Here is a 16149-nt window from a genome sequence, read left to right on the forward strand (position 1 = left end):
TGTTTGCTTCAAGTCAACTTTAATACTACAAACAGGAAATGTACATAGAAAAGTACAATAACCTGATGGCCTTGTCGAAAGTACCTAATGTAGAGACGTGGCTCAACTATGAACATCTGAAACACTTTCTGAAAGTTAGGTGTAGTTCACCACATACTGAAAATCCACTTAGAAAAATATAATCTAAACACCAATGACGATGAGTATAAAAGGTCAGAGACAAACTGCTATAAATATTGAAAGACATGCTGCAAAGATTGCATTTGGCCTAACATTTTCCTGATTATTAACCTTTTGAACAGTTTGGTGCCATTAAAAGTTTTCTAGCAACAGAAACGTACATAATTTTTCTGAACAATCTACAAATGTTGATTTTGTGTTTAGAACTTATTGACTTGGACCATGGATACCAACAAACTATCATTTCCTACATGTGTGTTTTGGGGTCAAATAGAAAAAAAACCTATAACGTAAACCTGAGTCGATTTTTCCTGTTCCACATGCTGTAGCCGCCAACGGTCCCCAGGACGCTGGCAGGCGTGGGTCGGGCGACAGCAGAGAAAGGCAGCGAGTTAATACAAATGCCGGGGTTTTCCTTCCTCAATGAGGACAGGTGGCTGTCATTTACGAGGCCAAAAACCTCCAGGTAGTGCAGTTTGGGGAACGTCTTCCTGAGGTCACTGCAAACACAACTCAAGTTATTTGGATTGCCTGCTTAAAACCAGAGCTTTGTGTACGGCGGCTGGAACACACGTGAGGGAGGCAATGTGAATGTGGTAGCAGCGGCTCAAGGACAGATGGTGCAGATGTTTGAGCTCAGACAGCACAGGGAAACAGTCGGCCATCAGCTGAGTGCTGTCACTGGAAAAAAGAAACATGAGGCAACACATGAAGAACAAATCCTGTACCCCTACAATTTAAGGGACTATGCTACACCGTCACCAAATGTACTTTCCCAAGGACAAGATGAAATGTGCAACAACAAAAGCTGAAATGTTAACTTCCTGTCATATACTTTTATTGCCAAGTAATTTTGGAGGGGACTGCATTTCAAGTCTCATATGAAAGGTCCCAAATGAAAATAGAAAACTATTATTTTGCAATTATTGTTAAGAACAGACCACACTTGACTGTTTGATGTTCTTGATAAGTGAACATAGAGGAATACTGCAAATATTTGGTGTGAAGACATGAACACAAACATACCTCAAATCTAGTGTATGAATATTAGGACATCTTGTAACCAAGGCCTTCACATCTAGAAAGAGAGAAAACAGTCATTTCAGTAAAAGCTAAGCATCACCTACCTGCTGTAATACTGTATTAGCAGAGTTCAAGTGCAAATTTCTCATTGTGAGCATTAAATGCTTGTACAGCACCACACTGCTCCCACCAGGCCAAAGCATGCACAAGAAGAGAGTATTTTTCTAGCAGAGGGAATCCTTTAAAACAGAAAGGCCAAGCTGTTCTCTAAGACCAGAGTGGCCTAATCCTGGCACAAGTCTTGTGAAAATAAAAAGGAAAAAAAAAATAAGAAAGGAAATTCAATAAGGATGTAAAGATGATTATTCTCAGTTTGAACGCATACAAAGTTAAAATTCTGTAAAGGTTCAGGTAAATGCCGCAGAATAAAAAGCAAGAGGCTTGAATTTTATTTACAAGGTCATTTTGTACTTGATAAAAAGAATAGAATGTTCAAGATAAAGTGTTGGTAGTTTTGAGTCTTGGTTATTCTAAGTTTTAAATTCAATTAATTGTTTATATATATGTTTTAATATTATATCTCCCTTGTAAAAGTGACAAAATGCATAAAATACCAAATTACATAACAGTTTAAAGTTGAAAGATCTCCCCCACTCACCATCTAGTGTGAGGCCATCTCTGTATCCGCTGAGGTTCAGGTGTGTGACGTTGGAGCTGACATGATTTACCACACTCTTCACATGATTGCTATTGAAGTGGCACCACGATATGTTCAACTGTTCTATTCTGTCAAAAGGAGTCGACAAATGGAAATGAAGACGGTCCGTTGTAAGGAGTGTGAGTGAAAAAAAAAAAGTTGCAAGAGTGGACCTGGTGCAGGATTGTAGCATGTGGCCGAGGGGCTGAGCAGAGAAGTCGGAGCAGCCGCTGAGGTTGAGCTGCCGTAGACGCCAATTCTGGGCCAGACTACTGCAAGAGGAATTCAAGCTTTAATGTGAATATATTACCAGCATATGAATGACTATTGACCTACATAGCCATTTCAAGTGTCACATATGCTTTTTAGGGAACGATCAATTATCAGTTGGGCCGATCATTGCTGTTGAGTTTTGATGAGCATTGGCATCTGATCTCCCCCTTATTTAATTTGAAAGGCAATAAGGGATCAATTTAAAAGTGGGTTAATGTCAGGGAATTATTAATTTTTGTTTCAAAGTTTCACTTAATTTTATCCAAGATGTTGCAGACACCACTGAAACTAAGCACAATTTTGTTTAAAAATTAAAACAAAAACAATATTTCAGTGAGTTGTATTGAAATTTTGAAAATGTATTTTGCTATAGAAAACTTGTTTAGGATTTTATTTAACTTCAGACATTGACTTGAACACATGAAACAACGCACATTGGCAGATATCAACGATATCGGCTTTTTATCCACATTTAGAAGAGGGCTGATTCATCTGGCTAGCCAGGGGACATCACAAGACGATTTAAGATTGCAATATAATGCAATACTTTGCAATTTAATGCAATAATTATTACAAAATTTCACAATAATAAGGCCTTTTGTTGATTCCAAAAGTTTGGGATGTGTACACATTGTGGGTTGTTTTTGTTATTCACCTGATATAAGCAGCATGATATACATAGGTCACTTGAAATAACCACCTATTCATCTAACCATCTATTTTATGGTTACAGTATCCCTTAAAGTTTTTTGGAACTTTAAGCTATTGTTACCTGCAACCACAGAAGAGTGCAGTGAGGCGAGAACTAACCTGATAATGTTGTCAGAGAGCTGCAGGCCTTCCAGACTAAGACACTCTATCAGATTACAGCTACAGAGGATGCTCTCAAGGATGGGCGTGGTGATGATTGAGCTAGAAAGGTCCATTTCAGCAACCTGCAGTGTGCTAACGTGGCAAAAATGCAACAACGCTTTTACAAATATAAACAACTATAGGACAATAACAGCAGAGAGGTGTGTGTGTGTGTATACACACACACACCGTAATTTTCGGAGTATAAGTCGCTCCGGAGTATAAGTCGCATCAGCCATAAAATGCCCAAAAAGTGAAAAAAAACATATATAAGTCGCTCCGGAGTATAAGTCGCATTTTGGGGGGCAATTTATTCGACAAAATCCAACACCAAGAACAGTCATGAACGAGCAACAACAGGCTAAACGATAGGTATGCTAACGTGACATAAACACAAACTAAGAGCTGAGAACGGCCCTGACGTAAAATTCAGAGTTATTCAAAAAACTATTACATAAATAACACGTTAATAAAACCATCTGTGTCACTCCAATTCATTAAATCCATCAATCGTCCTTTGTCAACAATGCGTGCGCGCCGCTGACGGCTCTTGGACTTCAAAATATTCCACAGGCCCATATAACGATATATAAATTATATATCAAATAACTATTATATAAGCAATAATGTTATCGAACCATCTGTGCACTCTAAATCATTAAATCCATCGATCAAATTCCTCGTCCTTTGTCAACAACGCCGCGTGTGCGCCCTGACGTCAGCCTCGTCGTTATTCCACAGATCTACTATATAACTATATTGTAGCGTTAACAAAGTTCAAGGAAAGACGTGGGTTTGGTAAACGGCTCTTTATTTAACAAAACAAACTTCCAGGCGTGTGGCGGCGTGGACTTCCAGCCACGGAAGTGGAAGAGAGCTCCATACAATAGGACCGGGCGTGCGTAAAAGCCATGACCGAGCCCCATCTACCGTCCCAGGACAGCCACCCGGCTGAGCGCCGGCCCTCGACTTCCATCCACGGAGGTGAAAGACAGTTCGGTAGAGTAGGACCGGGCGTGCGTAAAAGCATTGTCCGAGCCCCATCCACCGTCCCTGGACAGCCACCCGGCCGAGCGCCGGCCCCCGACTTCAATCCACGGAAGTGAAAGAGAGCTCCGTCGAGTCAATCTTTGCCCTTTATGTAAACAACCGCCGTGCTGCTGACGCGCGACCGCGACGTCGCGTCAGCAGCGCGACGGTTGTTTACATAAAGGACAAAGATTGACTCGACGGAGCTGCTGCTGACGCGACGTCGGGCTGCTGACGTCACTTGAAATTCAAATTACAGTAATCCCTTGCTACATTGCGGTTCGTTTATCGCGGTTTCACTTTTTTTTTTTTTGGAAAATTTTTGAAAAAAAAACACAAGTCGCTCCTTATTATAAGTCGCCCCCCCACCCAAACTATGAAAAACCCCGAAAAGTCCGAAAATTACGGTATATATATATATATATATATACCATTTTTTTCCATGTATAATGCGCAAAATTTAACTAATTTATTGTCCTAAAATCTGGGGTGCGCATTATACATGGGTACAAAAAAAAAAAAAAAAAAAAAAAGTTTTTTTTTTTTTAAGAAAATCATGGTACAACAATTTTTGAAGAAAATCTTGTCATGGATGGTTCTTTACAACGTCACTTTCCTCTCTTTTCATTTTAACCTAACTGATCGCGGTGGTGCCTTTCTGGGCAGTCGGAGAAATCAATGCCAACAAAAGTCAAGTTTATTTATTTAAAAAAAAATACATCCAGCCTAGTTAAGAAATCACCAGAAAGATCACCATGACAATTGTGAATAATAAATAAATAATTATTATATATATTATTATTATAATAATAAATAATTGTGATAAATAACTGGAACATCACTCAAATATTGGTGATCCCGTTGAGAGTCTCACATTTTTCTTCGCTATCGAGTTTGCTACTGCATGCGCAGTGATACTGACCGGCAGAATAACATCCGGTTGTTCCCAAAGATGATTTTTTTTCTGAAATAATTTTACGTTTACGGACTTAAGTAACCCGGCCGGGTCATACCAAAGACTATAAAAATGGGACCCATTGCCTCCCTGCTTGGCACTCAGCATTAAGGGTTGGAATTGGGGGGTTAGATCACCAAATGATTCCCGAGCGCGGCGCCGCTGCTGCTCACTGCTCCCCTCTCCCCCAGGGGATGGATCAAAATCACACGGGGATGGGTCAAATGCAGAGGACAAATTTTACCACACCCAGATGCGTGTGTGACGATCATTGGGACTTTTTAAAAAAAAAAAAAAAAATCAAAATTTGGGTGCGTATTATACATGGGTACAGGCTTTTTTCCAGCATCGACATGCCATTTTTAGGGTGCGTATTATACATGGGGGCGCATTATACATGGAAAAAAACGGTGTATATATATATATATATATATATATACACACATATATATATACATACATACATGCACGCACACACAGGAGAGGAAATACTGAAGACAATTCTATCCACCACACAATGAAAATGTTCAATTATGCATTTTCGCTATGCAGTGTTTGGTGACTGAGTGCCAGTATATGGTCAAATCTGGTGTGTAAAATCTGGTGTGACCAATCTCACACTCTATACTGGAAGTTCAATAAGGAACCTCATGGCAAAACTAAAGCTCTGAGGGTGTATATAGTATGTATAGAGGAAGGAAAAAAATCTCTCTATAAAGACTGCCCAGGTAACATTACGACACCCTGAAACTGAACTTCAGCAAAATGGCCAAGCTGATACAGTGGTCCAACAGCTGATAAGTACCCCAAACACCCATTCAAGTCCTACTAAACAAGCTAAAAGTGATGGACTGGTCAAGAATGTCTCCAGACATGAATACAATTGGGCAACGTCAAAAAGACGGACAATCACAAGGTCTCTAACTTAAACAGCTTTGAGATGGAAAGGAGGAAAATTGACCAAGTGGCAACATAAGAATCTTGGGTCACTGCCCACAAAGTATCAAGGCAGTGCTGAAAATATTTGTCCATCCTTTCATCCATTCTTTGTACCGCTTGTCCCCATGGGGGTCGCGGGCGTGCTGGAGCCTATCCCAGCAGTCATCGGGCAGTAGGCGGGGGAAACCCTGAATCGTTTGCCAGCCAATCACAGGGCACACAGATCACACAATCATCCGCACTCAGACCTACGGGCAAACCGCAGCCTCCGAACTGTGAGGTGGATGTGCTAACCAGTGCGTCACTGTGCCGCTGGAAAGTATTTGTGACTACACAAAATCTTGACACTTTAGGCCAGGGGTCACCAACCTTTCTTAAACCGAGAGCTACTTCCTGGGTACTGATTAAGGCAAAGGGCTACCAGTTTGACACACACTTCTGAAAAAGCCAATTTGCTCAATTTGGCTTTCACTATGTGTTATTATTGTCATTTCCAGTTCACATGTAAGTGTGATTTTAACAAGAATAGCAAAAATACAGTCAAACCTTGGTTTTTGACCACAATCCGTTCCAGAAGGCGGTTCGAGAAGCGAATCGGTCGAATTCCGAATCTATTTTTACAAATAATGGAAACAAAATTTAATCCGTTTCAAGACAAAAAACCCCGCCTTTTTTAAGCATTTTTTCATTTGCGCATATTTGTCCGATCGCGCAACTGCAGCGCCACCGCCGAACGCGCAACCCTAGCGCGTCGCCCACCGCGCAACTGCACCGCGCTGGTCGCATTATTGTGACAGAGCCGTCGCTGAAATTTAGAAAATATTTTTAAAGTCCTGAGGTACTTTCCAAAATTTAAGTGGACCTCAGTGCGCAGGGAGCTTAATTTTGTCAGATCGCGCAACCGCAGCACACCGGGCGCTCACTGTCACATTGCTTTAAGAGCGTCTTTGTATTTTAGGATGGCTTTACTGCTCCCACTTGCTGTCTTTGGAGGCATGATTAGGGGTTAATACAATCCTCAAAGTAACGAAAATACAATAACAACGGAGTCAGTCGGCATCCGGGCCGCGCGGTCGGGATTTCTCGGGTCCTCCCGGCTCATCTCGCGAGGTTCGACCTCCGAATTTTGTTCGACAACCGAAGCAAAAAAATCTCGAATTTTTTGTTCGAATTCCGATTATTTCAAGAATCGGGACGTTCGAAAACCGAGGTTTGACTGTAAAATAAATAGATGCAGCTCACTGACAAGTGCCGCTATTTGAGCTAATTTTAGAACAGTCCTGCAGGCGACTCATGCAGTCCTCACGGGCGACCTGGTGCCCGCGGGCAACGTGTTGGTGACCCCTGCTTTAGGCCCTATTTCAGGGGTGTCCAAACTACGGCCCGCAGTTTTTATTGGCCCGCAGCAAATTCTGAAAACATAATTGAATATGGCCCGCACAAGAAGCTTGAGCTCAACTCTGTTGCACTTCTCAGTTTCCACCAGGGCTGCGGACTCGGGGACTCGGTGCTGATTTTGACCGAGTCCACCGAGTCCGACAATAAAAAAAATACGTTCAATTTTATTTTCATCATGCTGCTGAGAATGCGCGTAGGAATACTGTCCACAGCCCTGCTTACGATCAAGTTTGAAAAAGAACTTGACAGCATTGAGCGCCGCCGGCGTTTGTCGGCCGCCACCTCGCCAACCGGTCAAACGCGCATGCGCGTGAGGGGAAATCCCGCAAAGGAGGAGGGACAAACAGAGCGATTGGTTTTGCTGGCTTTTTAATGAATGGCGACTGTGACTACGGGGGCCCATTAGGTCCAGAAAAGCTGACAAGACGCTTGCCAAAATGGCAAGGAAAAAATGCACAGCTAAACGAATATATGACGATGAACACAGGACGTTTTTAACAGAGTTAAAGTTGTTTTTTGTTGAACGCTATGGCAAGCCATTCTGCCTGATATGTCGGACGTCATTGGCGCATTTAAAAGCTTCAAATGGTCAGCGCCACTTCAGCTCACTTCATGCCAATATCGATAAGGACTTTGCAAAAGGGACTGAATTTCGCAAGCACAAGTTTGGAGACTTTGAAAAGTCAGGCAGAAAAATAGGTACAGTTTTTCAAAAAAATTACGAAGCACTCAGAGACTGTCACACTTGCATTGTTTCAACTGGCTTGGAACACTGCACGGGCTAAAAAGCCATACAATGAAGTGGAGTTCGTTAAAATATGCCTCAGTGACGTTATTGAATTTTATTTTCATCATGCTGCTGAGAATGCGCGTAGGAATACTGTCCACAGCCCTGCTTGCTTGTTATGAAGCCAAATTTAGTTGTTGCGTGCGCGCCCGCGCCTGCCTGCGTGCGTGCACGTACAAGACCCACAATGCCCCGCGCGCAGCCAAAATGGAAGAACCCCGGAGTAGCGAGAGAACAATGTTTTGCCTCTAGATTTGGGGGGGAAACGGAGCGTAAGTTACGATCAATGCGGCCACGTTGAGTTGCACTTAGGCTAATGTTTACATTATGTACCAATGTCAAGGACGATTATGTCACCCAGCTTATATCATTGATGGGTTTCGATAGTTGTGGGGTCGTCACTAATTATTTGTGTTTAGATAAATGTCTGAGCTATAATGGTGTAATTAATGATTAAAACTTGAAAGTATCTGTTTATTGTAGTCGTTTATATGTTTAATAAAGAAACCCATCACAAAACTGTTGTAATTATTTAGATTTTGATCTAAATTAGCCTTGAATAAAGACTAAGCAGTCACATGAATCAACAGAAAAAAATGGACAGCCGGACTCGGACTCGTGGTCAAGAGGCCGGACTCGGTGCAAAAATCCGACCGAGGCCACAGCCCTGGTTTCCACACTAGATGGAGCCCGCCACACAAAGCGTTTGACGTCGCCTTAGCATCCCCCCCCCCCCCCCCCGGAAGAGAAGCGAACGCGCAGCGTTTGACGTCCCATTAGCACCCCCCCCACCCCCGGAAGAGAAGCGTACGCGCAGCGTTTGACGTCCCATTAGCACCCCCCCCCCCGGAAGAGAAGCAAACACGCAGCGTTTGACGTCCCATTAGCACCCCCCCCCCCTCCGGAAGAGAAGCAAAAAAAAATATTGGCCCCCGGGCCCCTTCACGTTACTAAATCTGGCCCTCCTTGCTAAAAGTTTGGACACCCCTGCCCTATTTGGACATTTTCATTTAATTGTGTACAGTTCTCACGTTCGTTGCCAGTATCGGAGACAAATGGCTATACATTTATTTTGAGAGCAATAAATTTACATTGTTATGCAAGCTGTGAGTGATTTACTTTCGTCAATTATTTTTCCCAAACCAGAATCTTATCTAAATACCACTCAACTAGTATTTATGAGGGTATGTGTGTATATATGTTTTTTTTGCTGATGATAGTTCAGATACTGACAAAAATTCTGGTCACCGATTAATCAAAAATTACACAATGAATAAAATGTATATTTTTGGGTTCATAACGCTTTCAACAAGAGATGATATTCAGACATAATATTTTGTCTCTCTCGCTCTCTCTCTGTTTTATGACTGATTGACTTTCTAGCAACTCACTAAACCCTGACAGACAAGTCACATTAATGTCTCAACTCACCATGTGCCAGTTAGGTGAAGGTTGTTTATGAAAGAGCGAGGGCATCGTAACCTGCGCACCCCCGTCTTCAACACCTGCTGCAGTGCTAAACCCATATTGCTCACCCCCTCCAGGTCCACACTTTGCCAAAGTGACTCATCAAACCTGGAAGACACACACACACACGGAAAAGTGAGACCATCTACTGCAAGGATGTAAGTTTGTAGTTTTAATCATTAAATGTCTAGTTACAATTCATAGAATTATTCTAAGCCACTGCAATATCATTACTGTATTTTCCGCACCATAAGGCGCTTCGGGTAGAAAGGTGCAGACTCAATTACTGGGGCTTTTCTGTATTTAATCCACACATAGGGTGCACCGCATTATAGGGCGCATGCATGCCATGACTTACGAGAAACAAAAGAAAAAACGTCACAGGAGCAATTAAGTTCGTAAGTAGAGGTACCACTGTGTGTGTGGTATGTATATGTATATGTATGAGAGAGAGAGAGAGCGAGAGAGAGAGAGAGCGAGAACATCTCAAGAAACAATTATCGACTACTTACGCCAAACGATGCCAGCGTCTGCAAATAACAGATGTCTTGAGGAGGTCCTGCAGAGGTAGCAAGATGAGGATCCGGAGGATCAACTCGTCTGGAAAGTGGTCCCATGAAATGCCTGCTGGATATAATCAGACATGATTAAGACAAATGATTTACTTACTTCTTCACAGGGTTATTTTATTTTATAAAATCTAACGGAATATCTAAATCTGAAAAAGCTTTCATTAACAAAAAATAAAAATTGAATGTATATATTTCGCATAAACAAAACTAACTATGTATAATGTAGCGAACCTGTCCCATGTTTCTGTCTTTGTCTATTAATGTAATACATTAGCTCAGTGGTCCCCAACCTTTTTTGCACCACGGACCGGTTACGTGTCAGAAATATTTTCGCGGACCGGCCTTTATATAAATAAATATATTTATATATTTATTATTTAAATATTTATATATATATAAATAGGATGAAATAAAATGATACGACTGGCATAAAAACAAATATAAACCACATAAAAATAAAACGTTGAATTAGTGGGAGCACCGAGCTCTTTTCTCAGAAATGAGCCGTTCCCATCTAGGCGTAATCGGAGACAATGACACCCGAAGTGGTTAAGGTTTGTCTTTAAATGCAGGATGCTTGGTCTCCATGTGCCGAAGCAGGTTTGAAGGCTTCATTGCCTCGTTAGCTAGCCTTTCGCAACATATGCGGAGTGCACTTGGCGTGTCAGAGTCACCTGTGGCGATAAATCCATATTTTAAGTAGGACTCCAGAAATGTTCTTTTAAATGCAGCTTTCCTTTTCTTAGAAGTCGTAGCCTCTTCTTCTTCAGTGTACTCATTGGACGTTTTTCCCTTTCCGAAGAAGCTTTCCAAACTTCTCTGTTTCTTGCTCATTTTTGCTTGCCTCGCGGGCTTGACTGTGGTGACATGTCACGTGACCGAGACGAGCGCCCTGTGTCAAGAGTCCTTATTTTTCAGATGCACTGACAGATGTAATTGGGAGAGATTCGCCAAATTTTTTATATTTTTCAAAATAAATTCTTACTCATTTTTGCTAGCTTTGCGGGCTCGACTGGGGAAACATGTCACGTGACCGGGACGAGCGTCTTAACCTGAATGAATTGATCGTCAATGAAAAAAAAAATGAAAAAAAAAATTCTTTTTTTTTTTTTTTCCTATGCGGCTCCGCGGCCCGGTACCAAGTGACCCACGGACCGGTACCGGTCCGCGGCCCGGTGGTTGGGGACCACTGCATTAGCTTGTTAGATTGAATTTAAATGTAGTTATTTCTGTATTTTACTTCAAGGTCGTTGGCCGGAAGAAGGCATGTTTAAGAGTTGTCAGGCAACTGTGGTCCTTGTACTGTGTGTCACGCCTAAAAAATGAAGTCATCTAGCAACAGTCAATAAAATACCACCACCAAGTGACATTGTTGTGCTTGCGGCTGAATGGCTTTGCTCTTTTTTTAATCACCAAAAGGTGACACTAGACACTCGGGTTATATCATAGAAAATAAGATGCATAAAAATTACTACGCCGCGCATGGTGTATCTCCGATCAAATGAGTAGACTAGCAGTTATTTCTGCAAGTCTTACCAGCACAAAGATTGTTTTAGGTGTCAAGCGGCTGTGCCGTCCCCTTACCACCCTCTCGCCTTCAAAGGGTCGTTGCCCAGTAGGTGCAGGTACTGCCACATGCAGGGCGGCCCAAGAAGGTGCAGCTTTACAGCTACCCCAATCCAACCCAATCCAAGCAGGGAGGCATTGGGTTCCTTTTTTTTTTTTTTAGTAGTTTTTGGTATGGCTCAGCCGGGGATCGAACCCACAACCTCCCAGTCTCAGGGCGGATACTCATACCACAAGTCCACTGAGCTGGTGGTGTATCATTACGCAACAAGAATTCAAGTCGCAAATCCACTTTTGAAGTTGGCAACATGGCAAACAAGGAATGGAAAGAGACTGTCCTTGCGTTATGCTAGCTTTATTGCTGCCCACTTGGCATCCATTCCAACCTGGTCATTGTGATAGGGGGATCTGCCCCTTCTTAAAGTTTCTTAGTTTTTCTTAGATGTTTCTTGGGAGTTTTTCCATGTCCTTCTGTGGGGTTAAGATCAGTCATATCAACTGAGGGTGAATAAAACCTATTGAGATTCTTTTGTGATTAAGAGGGACACTTAAAAAAAAAAGCATTCTACTTGATTTGATTTTCTTGGTTAGGGTTATATGCGCCAACACAGTGAGGCACTGGTTAGCATGTCCACCTCATAGTTCAAAGGTGCAGGGTTCAATTACAGCTCTAGCCTTCCCGTGTGGAGTTTGCGTGTTCTCCCTGTGATTGCATGGATTTCCATCGGCTACTCTGGTTTCCTCCCACATTCCAAAAACATGCATGGTAGGCTGATTATCACTCCAAATTGTTCATAGCTGTGACTGTGAATGCTTGTTCGTCGATATGTGACCTGCAATTGGCTGGCAACCAGTTCGGGGTGTACGTCTACTGCCCAAAAACTGCTGGGATAGGTTCCAGATGCCCACAACCCTCGGATAAGCAATATGGAAGATGACCGAACAGTGAGAAGTGAACACTCCAAAGTTATTAAAACCCTGGTTCTTACCGGAAATTGATTCTTTCCTCTTCCTTGATCGTCTGGAAATTACAAAAGGCTTTCCGTCATTCTCTTTGCCCTTACAAAGAGAATGTTGCCATTTGTGCCCAGGTGACCACTGTTGAATGAGGTCCGTTGGAGTGCATTCAGTGTCCAGGCCCTCAGTAAAGACGTCTTGGCACTTGCGCTTGCTGCTACTCTTGGCTCGGGACAACATGGAGCCTTGAACACCGAAGCAAAACACATCCTGCAGAGGCACGCTGGGTGGAAGGCAAATGAAAAAAATAAGCATTTTTCTTTATGGTGTTAATACCGACCGAGTTTGACAACATTTCATTCGTTTTTGTTTACGATCTGTGGGCAATACTTTGGAAGACATTTTCCTGCAAGATAGGTTTGCCCGCCATATTGAGACAAACTTTTGACCGCGCAAATTCGGAAAAACTGGTTTTATGCACAAAGACACGCGTGCATAAAACTCTCTGGCAGGGTTACAGTCATAACGAAACTATTTGCAACTTTTTTCCACTAACATAAGAGCTACTGCATTAGGGAAACGGTAGAATGAGCGGGAGGCTCACCAAAAACAAAATGCGGTCCGCTCAACACAATGGGTAAATCTGGTTAAATTTGCAATATGGCAATTTTAGAGGGACGTCTTGCACAAATCATTTTGATTATTGAAAACTTGGAAACCATACATTTGCAATGCATTAAAGTAATAGCCATTCGGGAACCAGAATAACACCGAGATAGCAGAGTTTCGTTTCACGAGGGGTGGAATGCCCAAAACTTCTATTTAAAATCAAGCACAACTAGATACAATCATACCTGTCTCCTGGCATCACCTCCGTTTCAGGGAGGAAAAGGTGCTGAAAATAGAAAACAGCATGTACTGGAGCTCACCAGGACTATTTTTTTCTGCAGCCGTCCAACTTGGATGGTTTTAAACTCACCGCCTGCTGCAGGGCGCCTTACACTATTACGTCACTTACCCCGCGCCTATTCAACATCCGTTCTGATAGAGGTTAAACACGCATGCGCGTTTGCGTTCGTCTTTTTAAGAGGGAACGCGAATTAATTATAGATATTAAACGTGAGATTTTCATTATATAATCTGTCACACACAAGTTTTAAGACTTATTGCAAGAGAGAAACACGTTTTCGTTAGTCTGCATACGCTCAGATCTTAACATGAATTAATTCACCCAGTACTGCATTTAGAAGTGACATTTCTATTAAAGGACCAATTTTCATGCAAAATCAATTTATTGAGCTTTTAGCTGAAGTGATGTTTTCCTCGATTCACGCTTGGCAGCAGTCCTGCTCATTCTTCCTCTCCAAACATCAGCCCCGCCCGCCCGGTCCAAGAAACTGCCCGGGCGTGAGGGGGCATCTCGGTACCGCTCCCTGCAGACTAAACACACGCCCACCACGAGTCTACCGACATATGAACAATTCCGCACAAAACATAATTTAATTCCCCTAAAATCTTATTTCATAAAGCACTTCCTAAACAATTTGTGTTCCTAACAAAAAGAAATATGATGATGCACCAAATTATAAAGCCATAGGTTCCATCACTGGCAGTTCAACGATTGTCGATCCCGGACAAAATAAATACTAATTTCATAAAAAACAGGCTGACGGAAAAAAAAGCAAGGACACAAACTAAAAAATAAACTAAACTACAATAAAGTAAAGAGAAAAATTGAGTCTACTGAATGTGCGAGTATATGTAGGTTTTAGTCAACCAGACTTTTTACTTTCAGGTTAAGAAAATAGTCACCAATATTTCATATTAGATCAAATTAGATCATCATTGTGCCAAATGTAATCACATACACCCATAATGTACCTAGCATGATTTAAAAAGTGAAAACGTTTTTCCCTTTGGCTTTTGATCGACATTGTTCTACGACTGTATTTTGATAGCAATAGTTTATATTAATTTGTAATGTAATTTGCTGTTAGAACTATCTTGGTTGTCTCATTGTGATATGTACAGCGTTTTGTCACAGTTCCAGCTGGTGTGCAATGAGTTATATAGTAAATGAAGTCGCAGTGTTTTGTAAATACTTGCAGACACTTGTGTTTTTCATTTACAGAGAAAAATTAAACAGTGTGTAAAAATAAAAGCCAGATTGAGCTTTCTTAAAAAACCACAAACAAAAAAGGCCAAAAACTGGTCAAGTATTCCAAATTCTGATTTTCTTTCAAAATAGACATGTTTTTATTTTAAATACAATTAATAATTAGCATTTGGGATAAGTGAACTACAAACACTGTCACATTATCTTGTTTTAATCAATGTACCCATTATGTAAACACATTTGACTTCAAGTTGGACTTAAGACTTGAGCTTGGCAATGTTGAGCGTCTGGTTTGTTGTGCGTCTGGGGCCATTCTGAGTGGGGTGGGGGGGCGGGAGCAAACTGCCTGGCTCCAAATGACTGCCACTGGGTATCATTAGTCTCACTCTTATTGTTGTGGTACCCCAAATATACATTTTTAAAACAGTCATTCATATTCCTGCATCGGAATTCTAATTATAACAGTTTGTAATTCATGGCCCATTTACTTGGAGGATTCGGGGACAAGATGTTTGAGTGCACCTCCCACCAGGTGGAGGCTTCCAGTGATAAGGACATGGATCTTGGCAGCATCGTACAATGGAGCAGCTTTAGCCATCACGCTGGGTTTCAATGGCATCACTTTTTGGAAAGGGTCCACGAGCACTGGATCCCTACCCTGTGTGATCCATTGAAGGGCGCTGAGGATGCAGGGAAACACGAGCGTGTTCGCTTTCTCCTCAGGGATCAAAGACAAGCTGTCCTCAATTAGTTGTGGGGTGCCACTGATGTTCCCTGTGCTGTTGTGCAGACGCCAGCTTCTTTCGTTATCCAAGCAGCGAGTCAGCATGTGCTCCACTGACACATTGAAGTTCTGTTGGTCTGAGAAGCAAAGGGAGGACAGATGATCTAACTACAGATACCTCCTGTTTGAAAGTTCCTTTCAATGTACAATCCCATTCATGGAAATGTGTGGTATAAGTTAACTAACAATATTGAAACAAACCAGCTGCAGAAAGCAGTTTCTTGGAGTGTTTCTCCCAAATTGTTCCTTTCAACAATGTTTTGTTAATGCCGTTTTTGGGTATTGACACTAAGATGCAACAACATGAATTAAAGTAAGAAAAATAAAATAAAAAATAAATACCGTAATTTTCGGACTATAAGTCGCGGTTTTTTTCATAGTTTGGGTGGGGGGGCGACTTATACTCAGGAGCGACATATACGTTTTTTTTCACAAATTTTTACTTGATCATTAACACATCACTTACTTACAAGTATAGTTGACCACTTCACATGTTATTTTTAGTATAGTTGATCACTTCACATGCTTTGATATATTTATCTTAAACATATTCA

The 16149-nt window shown here is 41.7% G+C and overlaps 2 protein-coding genes and 1 long non-coding RNA gene across 4 annotated transcripts in view; 1 reads left to right on the plus strand and 2 right to left on the minus strand.

The window, feature by feature from the left end:
• skp2 (S-phase kinase-associated protein 2, E3 ubiquitin protein ligase) lies at window positions 1-13715 on the minus strand. Of its 2 annotated transcripts, none has more exons than XM_037265859.1 (10): window positions 13550-13715; window positions 12728-12978; window positions 10113-10224; window positions 9565-9708; window positions 2984-3118; window positions 2074-2172; window positions 1862-1989; window positions 1207-1258; window positions 754-861; window positions 1-680 (listed from the first exon to the last, which is right to left on the minus strand). In XM_037265859.1, the coding sequence occupies exons 1-10, from the start codon at window positions 13561-13563 to the stop codon at window positions 464-466; spliced, it is 1260 nt and encodes a 419-aa protein (XP_037121754.1). In that variant the 5' UTR covers window positions 13564-13715; the 3' UTR covers window positions 1-463. The 2 variants fall into 2 exon arrangements, with proteins under 2 accessions (XP_037121754.1, XP_037121753.1); XM_037265858.1 differs by having other exon boundaries at window positions 10113-10227; window positions 13550-13714.
• LOC119131459 overlaps window positions 11688-16149 on the plus strand; it is a 22126-nt gene continuing 17664 nt past the window's right edge. Inside the window, exon 1 of the long non-coding RNA XR_005099670.1 lies at window positions 11688-11987. This is a non-coding gene — a long non-coding RNA (uncharacterized LOC119131459). The remainder of the gene's footprint in view (window positions 11988-16149) is intronic.
• The window catches only part of fpgs (folylpolyglutamate synthase), a 22410-nt gene continuing 21173 nt past the window's right edge, over window positions 14913-16149 (minus strand). Inside the window, exon 15 of the mRNA XM_037265827.1 lies at window positions 14913-15672. Within this exon, the coding sequence (XP_037121722.1) occupies window positions 15296-15672 (377 nt within the window). The 3' untranslated portion in view covers window positions 14913-15295. The remainder of the gene's footprint in view (window positions 15673-16149) is intronic.

This window comes from Syngnathus acus, chromosome 12, assembly GCF_901709675.1.
Source record: "Syngnathus acus chromosome 12, fSynAcu1.2, whole genome shotgun sequence".
Taxonomy (NCBI): Eukaryota; Metazoa; Chordata; class Actinopteri; order Syngnathiformes; family Syngnathidae; genus Syngnathus; species Syngnathus acus.

Excerpts from the sequence above, each read along its gene's own strand:
- skp2 (XM_037265858.1), bottom strand. Across the intron at positions 2,173-2,983 it reads CTCTCTGACAACATTATCAG|TAGTCTGGCCCAGAATTGGC; the intron begins GTTAGTTCTCGC and ends TTCCTCTTGCAG. Across the intron at positions 681-753 it reads ATTCACATTGCCTCCCTCAC|TGACCTCAGGAAGACGTTCC; the intron begins GTGTGTTCCAGC and ends TTGTGTTTGCAG.